Source organism: Ceratotherium simum, chromosome 27, assembly GCF_057802395.1.
Source record: "Ceratotherium simum simum isolate JZ-2026a chromosome 27, ASM5780239v1, whole genome shotgun sequence".
NCBI classification, from domain to species: Eukaryota; Metazoa; Chordata; class Mammalia; order Perissodactyla; family Rhinocerotidae; genus Ceratotherium; species Ceratotherium simum.
This window is the reverse complement of record NC_141926.1, coordinates 476248-490946: the sequence shown is the minus strand read 5'-3', so window position 1 is coordinate 490946 and position 14699 is coordinate 476248. Positions and strand designations below refer to the sequence as shown.

Here is a 14699-nt window from a genome sequence, read left to right as displayed (position 1 = left end):
ACGACTGGCCTCTAGGAGCAGGTGGCTTTGATGAGTCTATCTCCTTATCAGGAGCCAAGAGCTGCATTTAAAATGCTTTATTATTCTCATTTAGAAGATTTTTGGTGTGCTATCTCCTGGGTATTGTTTTGCTTATACGGGGATTTGAGGCAGCAATCCTTTAAGGAAGTAAATATATGTGGACCTCAGCAATGTTGTTAGCCCTCTCTTCCTTCACATCACTGAACAGAACTTTTATTTGACTCTTTAGATGTCACATGCAGCCACAAGTGCCTTGTGCCGGTCCATAAAGCTGCAGTGTGAGCTGTATCCCTCAAGGCAGATTGCCATCTGCCTTGACCCCTACTGTGGCCTCGGCTTTGCCCTGTGGTGTCTGTGCAGGTGAGTGCTGCAGGTAGAATGTGCAGGTAAGAGGAGGAAGAGTTTGTAGGTAGAGTGTGCAGGTGAGTGGAGGCAGAGCGTACAGTTGAGAGTGCAGGTGAGTGGAGGCAGAGTGTACAGTTGAATGTGCAGGTGAGTGGAGGCAGAGCGTACAATTGAGAGTGCAGGTGAGTGGAGGCAGAGCGTACAGTTGAGAGTGCAGGTGAGTGGAGGCCGAGCGTACAGTTGAATGTGCAGGTGAGTGGAGGCAGAGCGTACAATTGAGAGTGCAGGTGAGTGGAGGCAGAGCGTACAGTTGAGAGTGCAGGTGAGTGGAGGCAGAGTGTACAGTTGAATGTGCAGGTGAGTGGAGGCAGAGCGTACAATTGAGAGTGCAGGTGAGTGGAGGCAGAGCGTACAATTGAGAGTGCAGGTGAGTGGAGGCAGAGCGTACAGTTGAGAGTGCAGGTGAGTGGAGGCAGAGCGTACAGTTGAATGTGCAGGTGAGTGGAGGCAGAGCGTACAGTTGAGAGTGCAGGTGAGTGGAGGGAGAGTGTACAATTGAGAGTGCAGGTGAGTGGAGGCAGAGCGTACAGTTGAGAGTGCAGGTGAGTGGAGGCAGAGCGTACAGTTGAATGTGCAGGTGAGTGGAGGCAGAGCGTACAATTGAGAGTGCAGGTGAGTGGAGGCAGAGCGTACAATTGAGAGTGCAGGTGAGTGGAGGCAGAGCGTACAGTTGAGAGTGCAGGTGAGTGGAGGCAGAGCGTACAGTTGAGAGTGCAGGTGAGTGGAGGCAGAGTGTACAGTTGAATGTGCAGGTGAGTGGAGGCAGAGCGTACAATTGAGAGTGCAGGTGAGTGGAGGCAGAGCGTACAATTGAGAGTGCAGGTGAGTGGAGGCAGAGCGTACAATTGAGAGTGCAGGTGAGTGGAGGCAGAGCGTACAGTTGAGAGTGCAGGTGAGTGGAGGCAGAGTGTACAGTTGAATGTGCAGGTGAGTGGAGGCAGAGCGTACAATTGAGAGTGCAGGTGAGTGGAGGCAGAGCGTACAATTGAGAGTGCAGGTGAGTGGAGGCAGAGCGTACAGTTGAGAGTGCAGGTGAGTGGAGGCAGAGCGTACAGTTGAGAGTGCAGGTGAGTGGAGGCAGAGCGTACAGTTGAATGTGCAGGTGAGTGGAGGCAGAGCGTACAATTGAGAGTGCAGGTGAGTGGAGGCAGAGCGTACAGTTGAGAGTGCAGGTGAGTGGAGGCAGAGTGTACAGTTGAATGTGCAGGTGAGTGGAGGCAGAGCGTACAATTGAGAGTGCAGGTGAGTGGAGGCAGAGCGTACAGTTGAGAGTGCAGGTGAGTGGAGGCAGAGTGTACAGTTGAATGTGCAGGTGAGTGGAGGCAGAGCGTACAGTTGAATGTGCAGGTGAGTGGAGGCAGAGCGTACAATTGAGAGTGCAGGTGAGTGGAGGCAGAGCGTACAATTGAGAGTGCAGGTGAGTGGAGGCAGAGCGTACAGTTGAGAGTGCAGGTGAGTGGAGGCAGAGTGTACAGTTGAATGTGCAGGTGAGTGGAGGCAGAGCGTACAATTGAGAGTGCAGGTGAGTGGAGGCAGAGCGTACAATTGAGAGTGCAGGTGAGTGGAGGCAGAGCGTACAATTGAGAGTGCAGGTGAGTGGAGGCAGAGCGTACAATTGAGAGTGCAGGTGAGTGGAGGCAGAGCGTACAATTGAGAGTGCAGGTGAGTGGAGGCAGAGCGTACAATTGAGAGTGCAGGTGAGTGGAGGCAGAGCGTACAGTTGAATGTGCAGGTGAGTGGAGGGAGAATGTGCAGGTGAGAGTGCAAGTGAGTGGAGGAGGAGTGTGCGGGTGAGAGTGCAGGTGAGTGGAGGCAGAGTGTGCGGGTGAGAGTGCAGGTGAGTGGAGGGAGAGTGTACAATTGAGAGTGCAGGTGAGTGGAGGCAGAGTGTACAATTGAGAGTGCAGGTGAGTGGAGGAGGAGTGTACAATTGAGAGTGCAGGTGAGTGGAGGCAGAGCGTACAATTGAGAGTACAGGTGAGTGGAGGCAGAGTGTGCAGGTGAGAGTGCAGGTGAGTGGAGGCAGAGTGTGTGGGTGAGAGTGCAGGTGAGTGGAGGAGGAGTGTGCAGGTGAGTGGAGGCAGAGTGTGCAGGTGAGAGTGCAGGTGAGTGGAGGCAGAATGTGTGGGTGAGAGTGCAGGTGAGTGGAGGAGGAGTGTGCAGGTGAGTGGAGGCAGAGTGTGCAGGTGCCTGTATTGCTGCTCCCACCTGCTAGGTTGGAATTGCTCTTGTAGTTGTTTAGAACCTTAACATTCTAAGATGCATTTTTGATGCTCAGGAAGCCGAAGATACACATGTGAGTGGGTTTGTTTGGGGGTGATGTGGTTCGGAGTCTGGGTCTAAAATTGAGTAAGAGAGTAAAAACATGCTTCTCATTAAATACAAACACTGTCCATTACTAGTAACTGAGAAGAGACTTCTTAATCCCATCATTACTAGGAAGTAGCAACAGATCTTTAGGACACCGAGCCCCCAACCAGCAGGCCCTGTCCCTAACTGTGACCCGGCTCCTTCTGAAGTGCTTCGAGGGAGACCAGGAACCCCTGTGTCACACCCCCGCCCCCAGTGTGTTTTTCTACTGAAACTCCCACTTGACATGAGGGCAGAATTGTGCCCCTGTTTTGGCTAGAAAAGTGTCCTTGAAGAAGGAAAGAGGTGGCCTCACCCTGGGGCTGTGCTAACCTCCGCGGCCTTGCAGCGTCTACTCTGGACACCAGTCTGTGCTGGTGCCCCCGCTGGAGCTGGAGAGCAACGTGTCCCTGTGGCTGTCGGCCGTCAGCCAGTACAAGGCCCGCGTCACCTTCTGCTCCTACTCAGTGATGGAGATGTGCACCAAGGGCCTGGGCGCGCAGACCGGTGTCCTCAGAGTGAGTGCGTGGCCATCCTGAGGCTGCCTGCCCCAGCTTTCCCTCATCTCTCCTCAGGAAGGGCCCAAAGTGGGCCCCTGGGAACCTTAAAAAAAAGACTCCCAAGACCTGTCCAAGCAGTTTTTGGAAACAGAAAAAACCCTTGCCGTGTGCTGAGCACGCTTACTGTGTGTCCCCCTCCTGGCGCCCACCTGGCTGTGCCCCCGCGGCAGGAGGGGGGACTGGGGGGTGGGCTGCGGACTCCTGCTCTGAGCACATTGCTGGGTCCTTGAGGCCTCAGGGTGTGGAAAGGCCTGGGGCTGGAGCCGAGGGAGCCGTGGAGGCGTGCACCGGCCAGGAGGGCGGCTGTGGAGGCGGAGCAGATGCGTACTCTTTAGTGCTTCCTTCCATTCTTAGAATTTTGAGGAACCGAGACCCTGGTGGAGGAGGCGGGGTCTCTGTTCAGCTCGGCCTTTGTGTGCCTTTGTGCATTCGGACCTGGGGCCAAACGATGCGTGGGTCCCTCAGAAACTCCCACGGACAGCGCTCAGGGCCCAGGTCTCGCCCCGCCCCTCCCGCAGATGAAGGGGGTGAACCTGTCGTGCGTGCGGACGTGCATGGTGGTGGCCGAGGAGCGGCCCCGGATCGCGCTGACGCAGTCCTTCTCCAAGCTGTTCAAGGACCTGGGCCTGCCTGCGCGCGCCGTGAGCACCACGTTCGGGTGCAGGGTCAACGTGGCCATCTGCCTCCAGGTAAGGCGCCGGCGGGCCTGGGAAGCTTCCTGCTGTGCTCGGACGAGGGTTCCTGAATCGTTGACGTGCGTCATTGTACCTGCTGCGTCCATTTCTTGTCCTCCGAGACTCAGATCTTTTATTTACAAATAGCAGTTTAGTTTTGGGAGCAATGAGGATTTTATTTTAAAAGACTTCTATTCTCATTGATGAACAAAGTCTTATTTGGAAAAAATATAAATTGTTCTTGAACAGTGACTATTATCTTACCTGGAAGAATCTCTGAGTTAGATAACAATATGCAGCTAATTTTTTAAAGCAAGAATAAATTTATTTTTTAAAGCTATCTAGCTTTAAAGTTTTAAGTTGAAACATTAATTGATGTGATAATCTGTATTGCCTCGAATGCATTTTTAAAACCAGCTATTTCACTTATTAAAAGGAAACACAAAGTTTCAGAAGTGGAGCAGCTATTTTCCAGATTTTGTACTAGTATCGCCATTTCAGTTGTTCTAAAAGCATATTGAATGCCTTCCTCACCCACACAGACAAGAATTGTTGGGAGGGGAGGCATCCAGGGAAGCAGAGCAGGGCGGGGTGTAGGGCTGCTGCTCAGCCCCCAGGGCCTTTGCCTGGTTGTGGCCCTCTTCTCGAAGTGCTCTGTCCTGGGTCAACTTGTGCCAGGCACAGGGCAGGTCTCGACTACAGAGACCATCATCCTGGTTTCCTGGCGTTTCTGCTCATGTCCTCTCAACCGTGAAAAGACTCTGCTGACCACTCTGAGCCTCAGACCCTGCCATGTGGCAGGAGGAGGGTGGTGGGGTGGAAAGTAAGACTGATCATCTGTTGGCAAGTAGTTAGTGGCTGTAAGTGAAGACTTCACTGCTCAGCATCTAAAAGCCCGTGTCCTCCTTACTCCATATTTGAAGGTATCTGTTCTGTTTGTCAGCATGTGGGGTGCCACGTGTGATGGCACAAATGTTAATGGGGTGTTCACCTGCTTGCTTTGAGATGCAGTGACACATTTTACTCTCTCTAACTGTGTTTCTCACGTGGCCTGTTGCTTTCTGTTTGTCTCCTGTGGCTGTCTCCTCCCTGTCTCGCTCTGCTGGCCTCTTTTGCCTCTGTCAGCCCAACAGGCTGGGAAAGCTGGCTGAGCAGGTACGACCTTGACCTCGGCCTCAAGGCGCCTCTGTGTATCCCCCATGAGTTCATGTGGCCTTCTTATGAATTCCAGACAAATATGTGTTTCTTTTGCTGTCTAACTTTGCTCACAGTGGATATATTTGACGTAGTACAAAAGCTCCTTTGTAACTAAACTTAAGAGCAAAACTATTTTTACAAGATTTTAACATTCATAGCATTGCCTGTGGAGGAAGAGCTGTGTTTAGTCTCAATGAAGAAGTTTTTGTTTTAATTGTACAGCAGACACAGGTCATGTGGTTTGGGATCTTCAGAGAGTAATGTTGAGCAGACTATCTGTTGAATTTGATGTTCCTTATCTAATAAACAGAACATAATGTTCTTCCATCAGGGTCAGCGTCAGGGGTCAGATGAGAGGAGAGAGAAGGGACGATGTCATTCGGGCTGATCTCTGAGGGAGCCTCTGCTGTGCTCAGCCCTCAGGAGAATTAGGTCAGCTGGTGGGAGGCCAGGCCCAAGCCGACGGCTTGATGGAGACACCCCGCAAAACCCGTAGTGGTGTTTTCACCATAGCATAGAGAATAGAAATCTGTTAGAACTGAAATGTAAAGTTGTAGGATTTGACGTTTTTATTCAGTGTTATTGGATGTTTCACTCGTTGTTGTCAAGCCATGTAGGTGTGTGAATGGAAGGCATCAGGGCCCCTGGGCAGACTCCCTGCTGGGAGCAGAGCTGCTCCCTTCCCAGGCATCCCCGCTGGCAGGAGCTGTCACGCAGCTGTGCCTGTGTAGACGCAGATACGCTCCTGAAAGCGAGATGAGCCTGAGAATCCTGAACGGAAGTTCCTCTGCTGCTCTCCTTCCAGGGCACAGCCGGCCCGGACCCCACGACTGTCTACGTGGACATGAGAGCACTGCGCCATGACAGGTAACGGCCTGTCCACACCCACTGGTGAAGTTCTGCAGGCTGGGTCTGCCCTGATTGGACCACCGGGCACCAGATGTTAGCAGATGGCTGGCTGAGTCAGCAGCTGTGGGCTCTGCTCGGACGTGCTTCACTGGGGGGAGCCTGGGCTTCCTTCTCTGCATCCCTGTGTCCTCGAGGCTCAGTCCGTGTCCCTTTATCTGTCATTCCATGACCAGGAAGGACACAAGAGTGACCGAAAGGTTGACATTTAGCTTTTTATGGGGTAGAAGACAAGTAAACCAACTAATGGCAAGGACTCTTTTACATGATACTATTTTAAGGCAAGATATAGTTTTTACATCAGTAAACTCGTGCTGGGGGCCACAGTGTGTGCCTGCCAGTCTGAGTCCCTCCCAGCTTTGAAGTTCCGATCCTGGTTCTGGATCCTCAAACGTGTCCACGCTGCAGCTTGAGGTAAACCCGGGTGGAGCTTACTGGGGGCTGGGACCAGCTGGTGGGGAGGGCTCCAAAGAGACCTGGAACAAGCTCCTGCCCTGAGCATTGCCAGGTGAGCTGGGCAGGTAGTGCCGGCACACGGAGCAGGTAGAAGGCAAGTCTCCTGTAACACCTGAGGTCACTACTCCAAGGTCACAGCAAGATAATGATCAAAAGCCTAAAAGCTTGGCTGTTGTCAACAGACTGACTGGCACAGTGGTAGTCAATTTTTGATTATCTTTGAGTTGCTGTCTTAGAGATTGTTATCTGTGTAGTAAGTTTTATTCTGAAATTTTTTCCTTGTTAATTTTTAGGGTACGTTTGGTAGAACGGGGCTCTCCGCACAGTCTGCCGTTGACGGAGTCGGGAAAGGTAGTGGAAGCTTCAACTTATGCCTCTGCCCCGTGTCCGAGTTCTTTCTGTCGTACGTCAGTTCTGGAAGGTGCTGGGAGCTGCAGGTCTCCTGATGAACACAGATCGACTGTGGTCGGGGCTGGGCGGGGCTGGTGCAGCAAGCCTCCTCTGCTCCTCACTACAAACCCACACAGGTCTTAGGCTGAGTCCTTAAATACACATCTGAGCTCAAAACCGAGAAAGGGAGGACTTCGGGTGCAGAAACCCGGAAGCAACTCCCACTGCTGGGGCTTGAGGCTGTAGGGCCCCTCAAGTCAGGGTCCGATGCCATCACCGTGGTCCTGGAGCGAGGGCCGGCATAGGTACACATTTGGAGCATGTGGCAGCCCTGGCCCTGGACTGGGGCCTGGAAGAACTCAGCCCCTGGCCCAGGTGACAGCCAGGAAGTGGTCCCCACCGGGGTCTTGGGCAGCAGGTGAAGTCCTAGACCCTGCGTTGGCCATTTACCATTAAAGCTGGTCCAGGCTTGCTGAGGCCCTGGGAGCCCACATGGGGTTTGATGAGGGGTGGGGCCCAGGTAAAAACTGAGCTGCCATGACCGGGGTGGGAGGTGGTGGGCAGCAGATGTAGACCCAGGAGACCAGGCGTCCTCAGAACTGGGGAAGGTTGGAAGGAAGGAGGAGAACTCACACGGCCCGATCTGGCACTGTGGTGAAGGGGGCAGCCTGGGTGGTGTGACTGAGCAGCGGCCGTGTGCCTCAGCTGGGTGCCAGGAGACAGCAGGATAGTGGGCAGGGCCGTGTGCCCATCATGGCCAGGAATACATAGCCCCCAATCTCAGGGCCTCGCTCGGCTCCTGCTGCGTGTCCCTGGTGGCTTGAGGGTACAGGCAGGGGTCCATGCGTCTCTGTGCCTGCACAATCCCAGAGGCAAGAAATAGAGCTTGGTGCAGCCCATGCCGCCCGCAAGGGCCACCCCAACTCTGCTCACACACTCCCAAGCCACAGCTGCCTTTAGGGAGGCAGGGAGGTGCCCGGAGTGGGACAGGGCAGTGGGGACAGCAACAGGACAAGGCTGTGGTGGACGTGCTGGGAATGAGTGAGGAGCGGGCATGTGGGAGCCGTGTGCCTGCGCAGGGTGGCAGGGGTGTGGCGACAGCTGGAGGAGAGGAGGGCCTGGTGCTGACTGTGGGCGACAGCCTGCACTCACACCTTGCTGTGACCCCTCGTCCCTTCCTCCCACCTGCGTGGGGGTCCCCACTGTCATCTCCCATTTTATACATGGGGAAACTGAGGACACAGAACAGGTGTCCAGGCCCAGACAGCCAGATGGTCTGACCTGAGCCCAGTGAGGGCCCCCTGGACCAGGTGTGGGGGTCCTTCCCCAAGACACTCTCCCCTGGAACGTTCTCCATGGTTCCTGGATAAGAGCCGGTGCCTCCATTTGTCGTGAGTCAGCAATTGGACTGACTCCAAGTCACAGGACAGGAAGGGCTTCTTCACACTTAGGTTCCAGGTCCAGAACTAGGAGGCTCCACGGAGCCCACGGACAAAGCCTTTGCAGGGCTGGGCTTCGGCGCAGCCGAGCTGTAGTGCCTGGATGGCCCTCTGCACTTGTGTGCCCCCATGAGCATCATGGTCTCTTCGTGTGGCCTTGGTGAAAGGCCCCAGGGAGAGCACATGCTTATGTGGACCCTTTCTGCCCTTCTTGACCTCAAAATAGGGTCTGTTCTTAGGAACTCGGGTAATTTTGCTGAGCTTCACAATTTAATTTTGTCTGTTAAAGTCTCTTATTTCGGTTAAAATTCAAAGTTAAATTTAGGTTGGCTTCTAAATCTCCTGATCACTCACATGTGCACGTCATGTCGTTTGGACCAGCTTCTGAGAACATTACTTTTAATGCAGTTGAATCAGGAGTCCGTATTGTCTTTGACACGTGGCATCGTTCTCCTTCCAGATCCTCCCTGGGGTGAAGGTCATCATCGCGCACACCGAGACCAAAGGGCCCCTTGGAGACTCACACCTGGGAGAGGTAAGGCTGGGGGGCTTTGGCCCCAGGGGGACATGTGCTCTGGAGCCTCACACACCCCTTTCTGCCCCAGATTCAGGAATTCTGGACTCTTTAGCGTCACACGTGCTTTTGGGAATCTGTCACAAGCTGTTCAGTGCTTCCTCCCAAAGCACGTTCTTTCTCCCAGACTCAGTCCTTGGGTAGGATTTTGGGATCCCGAGGATGAGCCCCCCCAAGAATTCCCCCAGCAGCAAAGGGAAACCTCGAGTTTTGTAGGCACTGGGAGAAAGGAGCCACCCAGGAACCAGCAGCAGCAGACAAAGCAGCTGCCCCTTAAAAAGCAGTTCCTGTACCAAGCCAGGAACGGCAGCCCCAAGGGAGGGGCTAGCATGGGGCAGACACTGAGGCTGGGAGGGAGGAGTCCTCTGCATCCTGAGGACACAGGTTAGAGGAGTCCCTGTCCTTCCAGGACACAGGCTGTGCAGGAATCGTTGTGTTGATGTACTTGCATTTATGCACGTGTCTAGAGTAACTTGAGGCAGGTAGGACCTCTCACCTGGAGACCAGGATGGCAGGTAGAGTGCAAGTCGAGGCCTAAGTGCCCAGGTTGGTCTGTTATGGGAATGGTCTCATGCTCCCAGTTCCAAGCTCTGGGGATGTGCTGTGGAACCAGTGTCCTAGCACTAGGTGGGCATAAGGACCATTGTGGTCTCTGCTGCAGACAGCTTCCGGGGTCCCAGCAGGTAGTGCTGAGGGGTATTCACACAGATGCTGCCCAGTCTCTGTCAGAGGGGGATGATGATGTCCATGAGCCTGGGGGCCTCTCTGGCCACTCCACATCCTAAGGGGAAGATGTCCAGTCCCAGGGCTGGGTGTGGTCGGTGTGGGGCCTCCCCCTCAGCCATCCCGTTCCTGGCCAGCTGGACCCAGGCCTGTTAGGGCAACAGTGTGCCCCCGAGATGGTCACGGGGGGTCTTTGCCAGGCTGAAAACACACCTCGCGGCAGAATCCCCTGTGGGCTGCCCCGTCTCCTCTTTTGGATGGTACCTTGTGGGGATGTCTAGGAGCCAGGCACTCAGTCTCGGGAATCGGCTGTGGGTGCTGGACGGGACCCGTGTTTAGAAGGACGTCCCAGGGGGCCCATGACACTCTGGGTACTGTTAGCACGCGTGTGGCCGACGAGGGTGTGTGGATGTATGTAAACTTACGCACATCTGCGGGGCGAGTCTAGTGGCAGTCATTCTCCACTCTGAGCCCTTGCTCATTTCACTTGCCCTGTTGGAAGTGCAGATTGCTCCCAGTCCTTTCTTATTGTGAACAGTAGTTTGATGTGAGGAACGGGAAGGTACCTCTGTGAGCTCATCCACATCGCAGAGTCCCACAGACGTCATTCCTGGCCAAAGGGGAGGAAAGATTCATTGAAAGGAGAGGAAGGTTATTCGTTTGCTTTCCCTGCCTGCAGTTTTGACTTAGTTCACAAGATAAGACACCCTGAAAACAACCGCTTGCCCCCTGCCTTTGCTCGGTTTTTCTTAAGCACTCTTGACTAGCAGATGTCTCCTGCCAGAGTCTGTGTTCAGCGTTTGTGACGCGCCAACATTCTTGTCCTCTGGGCCCCACCAGATCTGGGTGAGCAGTCCCCACAACGCCACCGGGTACTATACCGTCTACGGGGAGGAGTCGCTTCACGCCGACCACTTCAGTGCCCGGCTGAGTTTTGGAGACACTCAGACTGTTTGGGCAAGGACTGGCTACCTCGGCTTCCTCAGAAGAACAGAGCTCACGGATGCCAGTGGAGGTGAGGGGTTAGGTGAACCCCTTGCATGAACCCGTGTCTTTAGATATGGGGTCAAGGACATGCTCTGATAGTGCTTTTCTCTGACAATGACTGTTTTCCCCTGTGGCTGTCCATCACTGTCCTTGGTCCTCGGCCTCTGCTGAGGATGTAGGGGTTAGCGATGAGGCCATCAGGTCCTCCCCAGAGCCACCAGCACATCTCGCCAGCTGTGTGTGGTGCCCTCCCCACACATGACTACTCAAAGTTGCAGAGTCCCTTGGGCCACAGCAGGCTGGCCAAAGTCAGAACTTTCAGTAGCCCCTTAGATGTTGTTTGGTTTCCAGAGATAGTACAAATTATTTTTAAATATATATTCAGACATTGACACAACTTTTCTGAGGTGGTTACTGGCTACAGAGATGTAATCACAGAATCAAGTGTTGGACAGTGCGTCGGGGCCAGCTGCACATCTCACCTGGCAGGGGGCTCGGTTATCACATGGCATTGAGTAGCCAGCGGCCTGTCCTGGAGAATGCTGACTCGGGGCTGACACAGACATGCAGAGGGCGCCCGGATTTCACCGTGTGCCTTTCTGAGGTGTGTGAACTGTGCCATTCACAGAGCGACACGACGCACTGTATGTTGTGGGGTCTCTGGATGAAACGCTCGAACTGAGGGGCATGCGGTACCATCCCATCGACATTGAGACCTCCGTGATCCGAGCACACAGGAGCATTGCCGAGTGGTAAGAGCCCAGAGGAGGGCGAGTCCCACCCTGTCCGCCCATCCTCTCTGGGGCAGAGCCAGGAATGGTGGGCTTCTTGCCGGTCTCCTTGGTCCTGGCAGACCCTCTCCACCAGGGACGTGCCTGAAGCTGCCTGCTCCCTCTCGCAGGTTCTTATCCCTCCAGATACACGCTGAGAAACACGCCAGACACTCCTTGCTGCCCTTTGCTTGGGTTTTGCTTGGTTTTTCCTGTTTTCCTAATCAGTTTTCAACCAAGAGTCTGTCCCTGAATGCACAGGCAACACGTGAGATCTCCGCAGTTACCTGAAGTGTTTCTGCTTTTAATATGAATTTTCTAGTTTAAATGGTTGTGACTCATAATTTCTTTACTTTGTGGGGAGCTTGCATTGACACAGGTACAGCGTGCAACATAAAATAATACTCTTGGTTCTTAGCAGGAAGGTTAATTAGAATAGATATTCCTCTAAGACACGTTTAGCCTGACCTTTAAATTGTAACTGATGTTAAGCAATAGTGTGAAGTCAATGAATTACTTGGGTTTTCTCATTATTCTCTATTGGGCACCGTGTCTCACATGTCCAGTGGCCCCAGAAGCCTGTGCCCATCCCCATGTGACACCGTCTGTCTGCTCCCTGCAGCGCTGTGTTCACCTGGACCAACCTGCTGGTGGTGGTGGTGGAGCTGGACGGGCTGGAGCAGGATGCACTGGACCTGGTGGCCCTGGTGACGAATGTGGTGCTGGAGGAACATCACCTGGTCGTGGGCGTGGTGGTCATCGTGGACCCAGGTGTGATCCCCATCAACTCTCGGGGCGAGAAGCAGCGCATGCATCTGCGTGATGGCTTCCTGGCCGACCAGCTGGACCCCATCTACGTGGCCTACAACATGTGAGCACAGTTCACCAGCCCCCTGTCCCGAGATGGGCATGATCCAGGCTTCCCAGCGCTGGAACCCACTGAGGGTGCCGGAACGTGTGAAAACACTGCAGGTCTGCGCCACTGGGAGAGAGGACTCCAGTCTCACAGAGCACTGTGCCCCTTCCTCTGCTTTTCCAGATCCATCTCAAGGTTGTCCAAATCTCATTTTAGAAACACTTCTTGAATTATTTGAAGAAAGCTTTTAATCTTCAAGGACATTTATAAAAAAACAAATGTCAGTGTTTTACAGGCGGGGTGACTGGGAAAAGGAAGGCCTGGCACGGGCATCACAAGGAATTGCAGGCACATAGTTGCTCTCTGCCGTATTGCGAGTTAGCACTTTTTTGGCTAAAAATATAGTTCTTGATTTTAAAAATTCAATTATTTATTCCCACTTCAAATGACAAGTTCACATATAGAATTTACGCCAGAAGGAACGTGAAGCCCCAGTACAGCTGCTTCACTTCCGTTTCACAGGGAGGAGCAGGGCCCAGAATAGCGGGTGGAAAGGGGCGCGTCCCAGCCTGCCTTTCCTGCTCAGACCCCACACCAGGCGCTTCCTCTCTGTCGATTCTTTTATTGAAACAGGCGTGCCCCACTGTCTTCCTGTGTTGTCAGTAATACTCAGTAAGTGCCATTGGGGCTGTCAAGTTAGATGCTCTGTTTTAGAAAGATAAACCAGCATTTAGTTTTAAACCTCTTTCCTAGGTTTGTAACTTTATGCTGTTCAGTTGAAGTGCTTGTTTTTATAACATCACAATATAAATTCTTTTCAATACATGGAAATGTACTGAATTATTTTTATTCCAAGTCAGTGGATTTGGAAGCATTGGTGGCAGCATCTGAGGTTTCACGTCCTCAGTGCTGTTTGCTGAGCACCTGTGGTGCAGTCGAGGAGCCGTGGGGAGAGCCTTGCCCCACGACGGCTTTCACATTTTGAGTTGTGTGCTTATAAAATTTGGCCAAACCATATTCAATTATTTTATTCAAACTTGACTAAACCTGGTCATCTAATATGGTAAACCTAAATCAAAGAAGAGAATGTAAAATCCTTTAGATACTTCTAAGAATTTGAAGTGAAGCTCAAATCTAAGACATAGATTATTTTTATATAGCTAATAAAGAGTGTGTTATAAAGTTGTTGGGTTTTGGTGGGATTGAGGGTGGAAAGTTTATGAATCATGCATGCTTCATAGAAACAACCAGGTTTTTCGGGAATTAGCCTGGATCAGTGCCTAACAAAGCTGTTAATTCTCTACCATTTTAAATTCTCCACCAAATGGGTCTGGCTAACTGGGCCGACTCACATCTTACTCTTATTTGGCTACAAATAGCACATGCATAGTAGCTCTGTTGGCCTGTGGTGATGGACTGCGGTGTGGTGTGTTACAACATACTGGAATTCTAATAATCCTACTGTAATTATGTACATAGTCTGTGTAATTTATTGTTTGACATACAGAAGTTCCAGCAGTGGACTAATGGACATTCCTTATAATAGAATGACCAGCAGGGGAAAGAACTACCTAACCCTAATCTTAATATTGTAGTTTTATAGCAAATAAATATTGTAAAATCTTTGTATTGAAAGGTCAGTGGCAGTAAGACAAGGTGTCTTGTAAATTAAGATTTTAAGAAGTGCATTAAAATATTTTAAAGTTACTCTCTGGGAATTCTGTATATCACACTAAAATTGTTTTATATCATTATGTTAATAAAAGTTATTGACTATTTGTAATTCTGCATTTTGAAATGTGTGAAAAGGTTTTTAAAGTTACCCCAAATAGGATGTATTTTATTATGCATTCCTTTTTCTGAATATAAAAGCATTTATGCTTACAGCATAAATCTACGAAGTACATTAAATTATAAAAAAGAAAATAAAAAGCTCCTATAATCCTACCTTTGAGTAATAGCAGCATTAGTATGTGACATAAATCCTTTCAGGAATTTATTTTTTCCTCTTTAAGATTTTTGCAAAATTAGATCATATACTTTTATAATCAGCTTTTGTACTTAATAAATGACAGACTTTTTAATCTATAACCAATATTCTTCTGCATGTCTCAACAACTGTGTCATGCAGGTGTGCCCTGACAACGGTAGCTTTCACTCCTGCTGTACGTCAGCGTTGTTTCAACAGTGCTGCAGCGGACCTCCTCCTGGATGTGTGTGCTCACTTGTGCGATTACAATCACTGCCTCAGGCTCAGTTCCTACAGGTGGAGTGAATGGGTCAGAGTTCATGCCAGGTTTGAAGCTTTGCGTGTGCACTGCCCTCCAGAAGGGCAGTGTGGGAGTTTCCTCTTTCTAGCAGCCTGACAGGGCTGGCAATGGACTTTTGCTCA

At 51.7% G+C, this 14699-nt stretch overlaps 1 protein-coding gene across 10 annotated transcripts in view; it reads left to right on the top strand.

The window, feature by feature from the left end:
• Window positions 1-14090, top strand: part of DIP2A (DIP2 acetate--CoA ligase A) — a 125827-nt gene extending 111737 nt beyond the window's left edge. For all 10 annotated transcript variants that reach the window (XM_087417879.1, XM_087417876.1, XM_087417881.1 and 7 more), the window contains 9 exons: window positions 251-381; window positions 3125-3293; window positions 3854-4024; window positions 6012-6073; window positions 6862-6919; window positions 8858-8932; window positions 10535-10709; window positions 11310-11433; window positions 12074-14090. In XM_087417879.1, coding sequence (XP_087274005.1) covers window positions 251-381; window positions 3125-3293; window positions 3854-4024; window positions 6012-6073; window positions 6862-6919; window positions 8858-8932; window positions 10535-10709; window positions 11310-11433; window positions 12074-12326 — 1218 coding nt within the window. In that variant the 3' untranslated portion in view covers window positions 12327-14090. The remainder of the gene's footprint in view (window positions 1-250; window positions 382-3124; window positions 3294-3853; window positions 4025-6011; window positions 6074-6861; window positions 6920-8857; window positions 8933-10534; window positions 10710-11309; window positions 11434-12073) is intronic.
• Window positions 14091-14699: the final 609 nt, after the last annotated feature.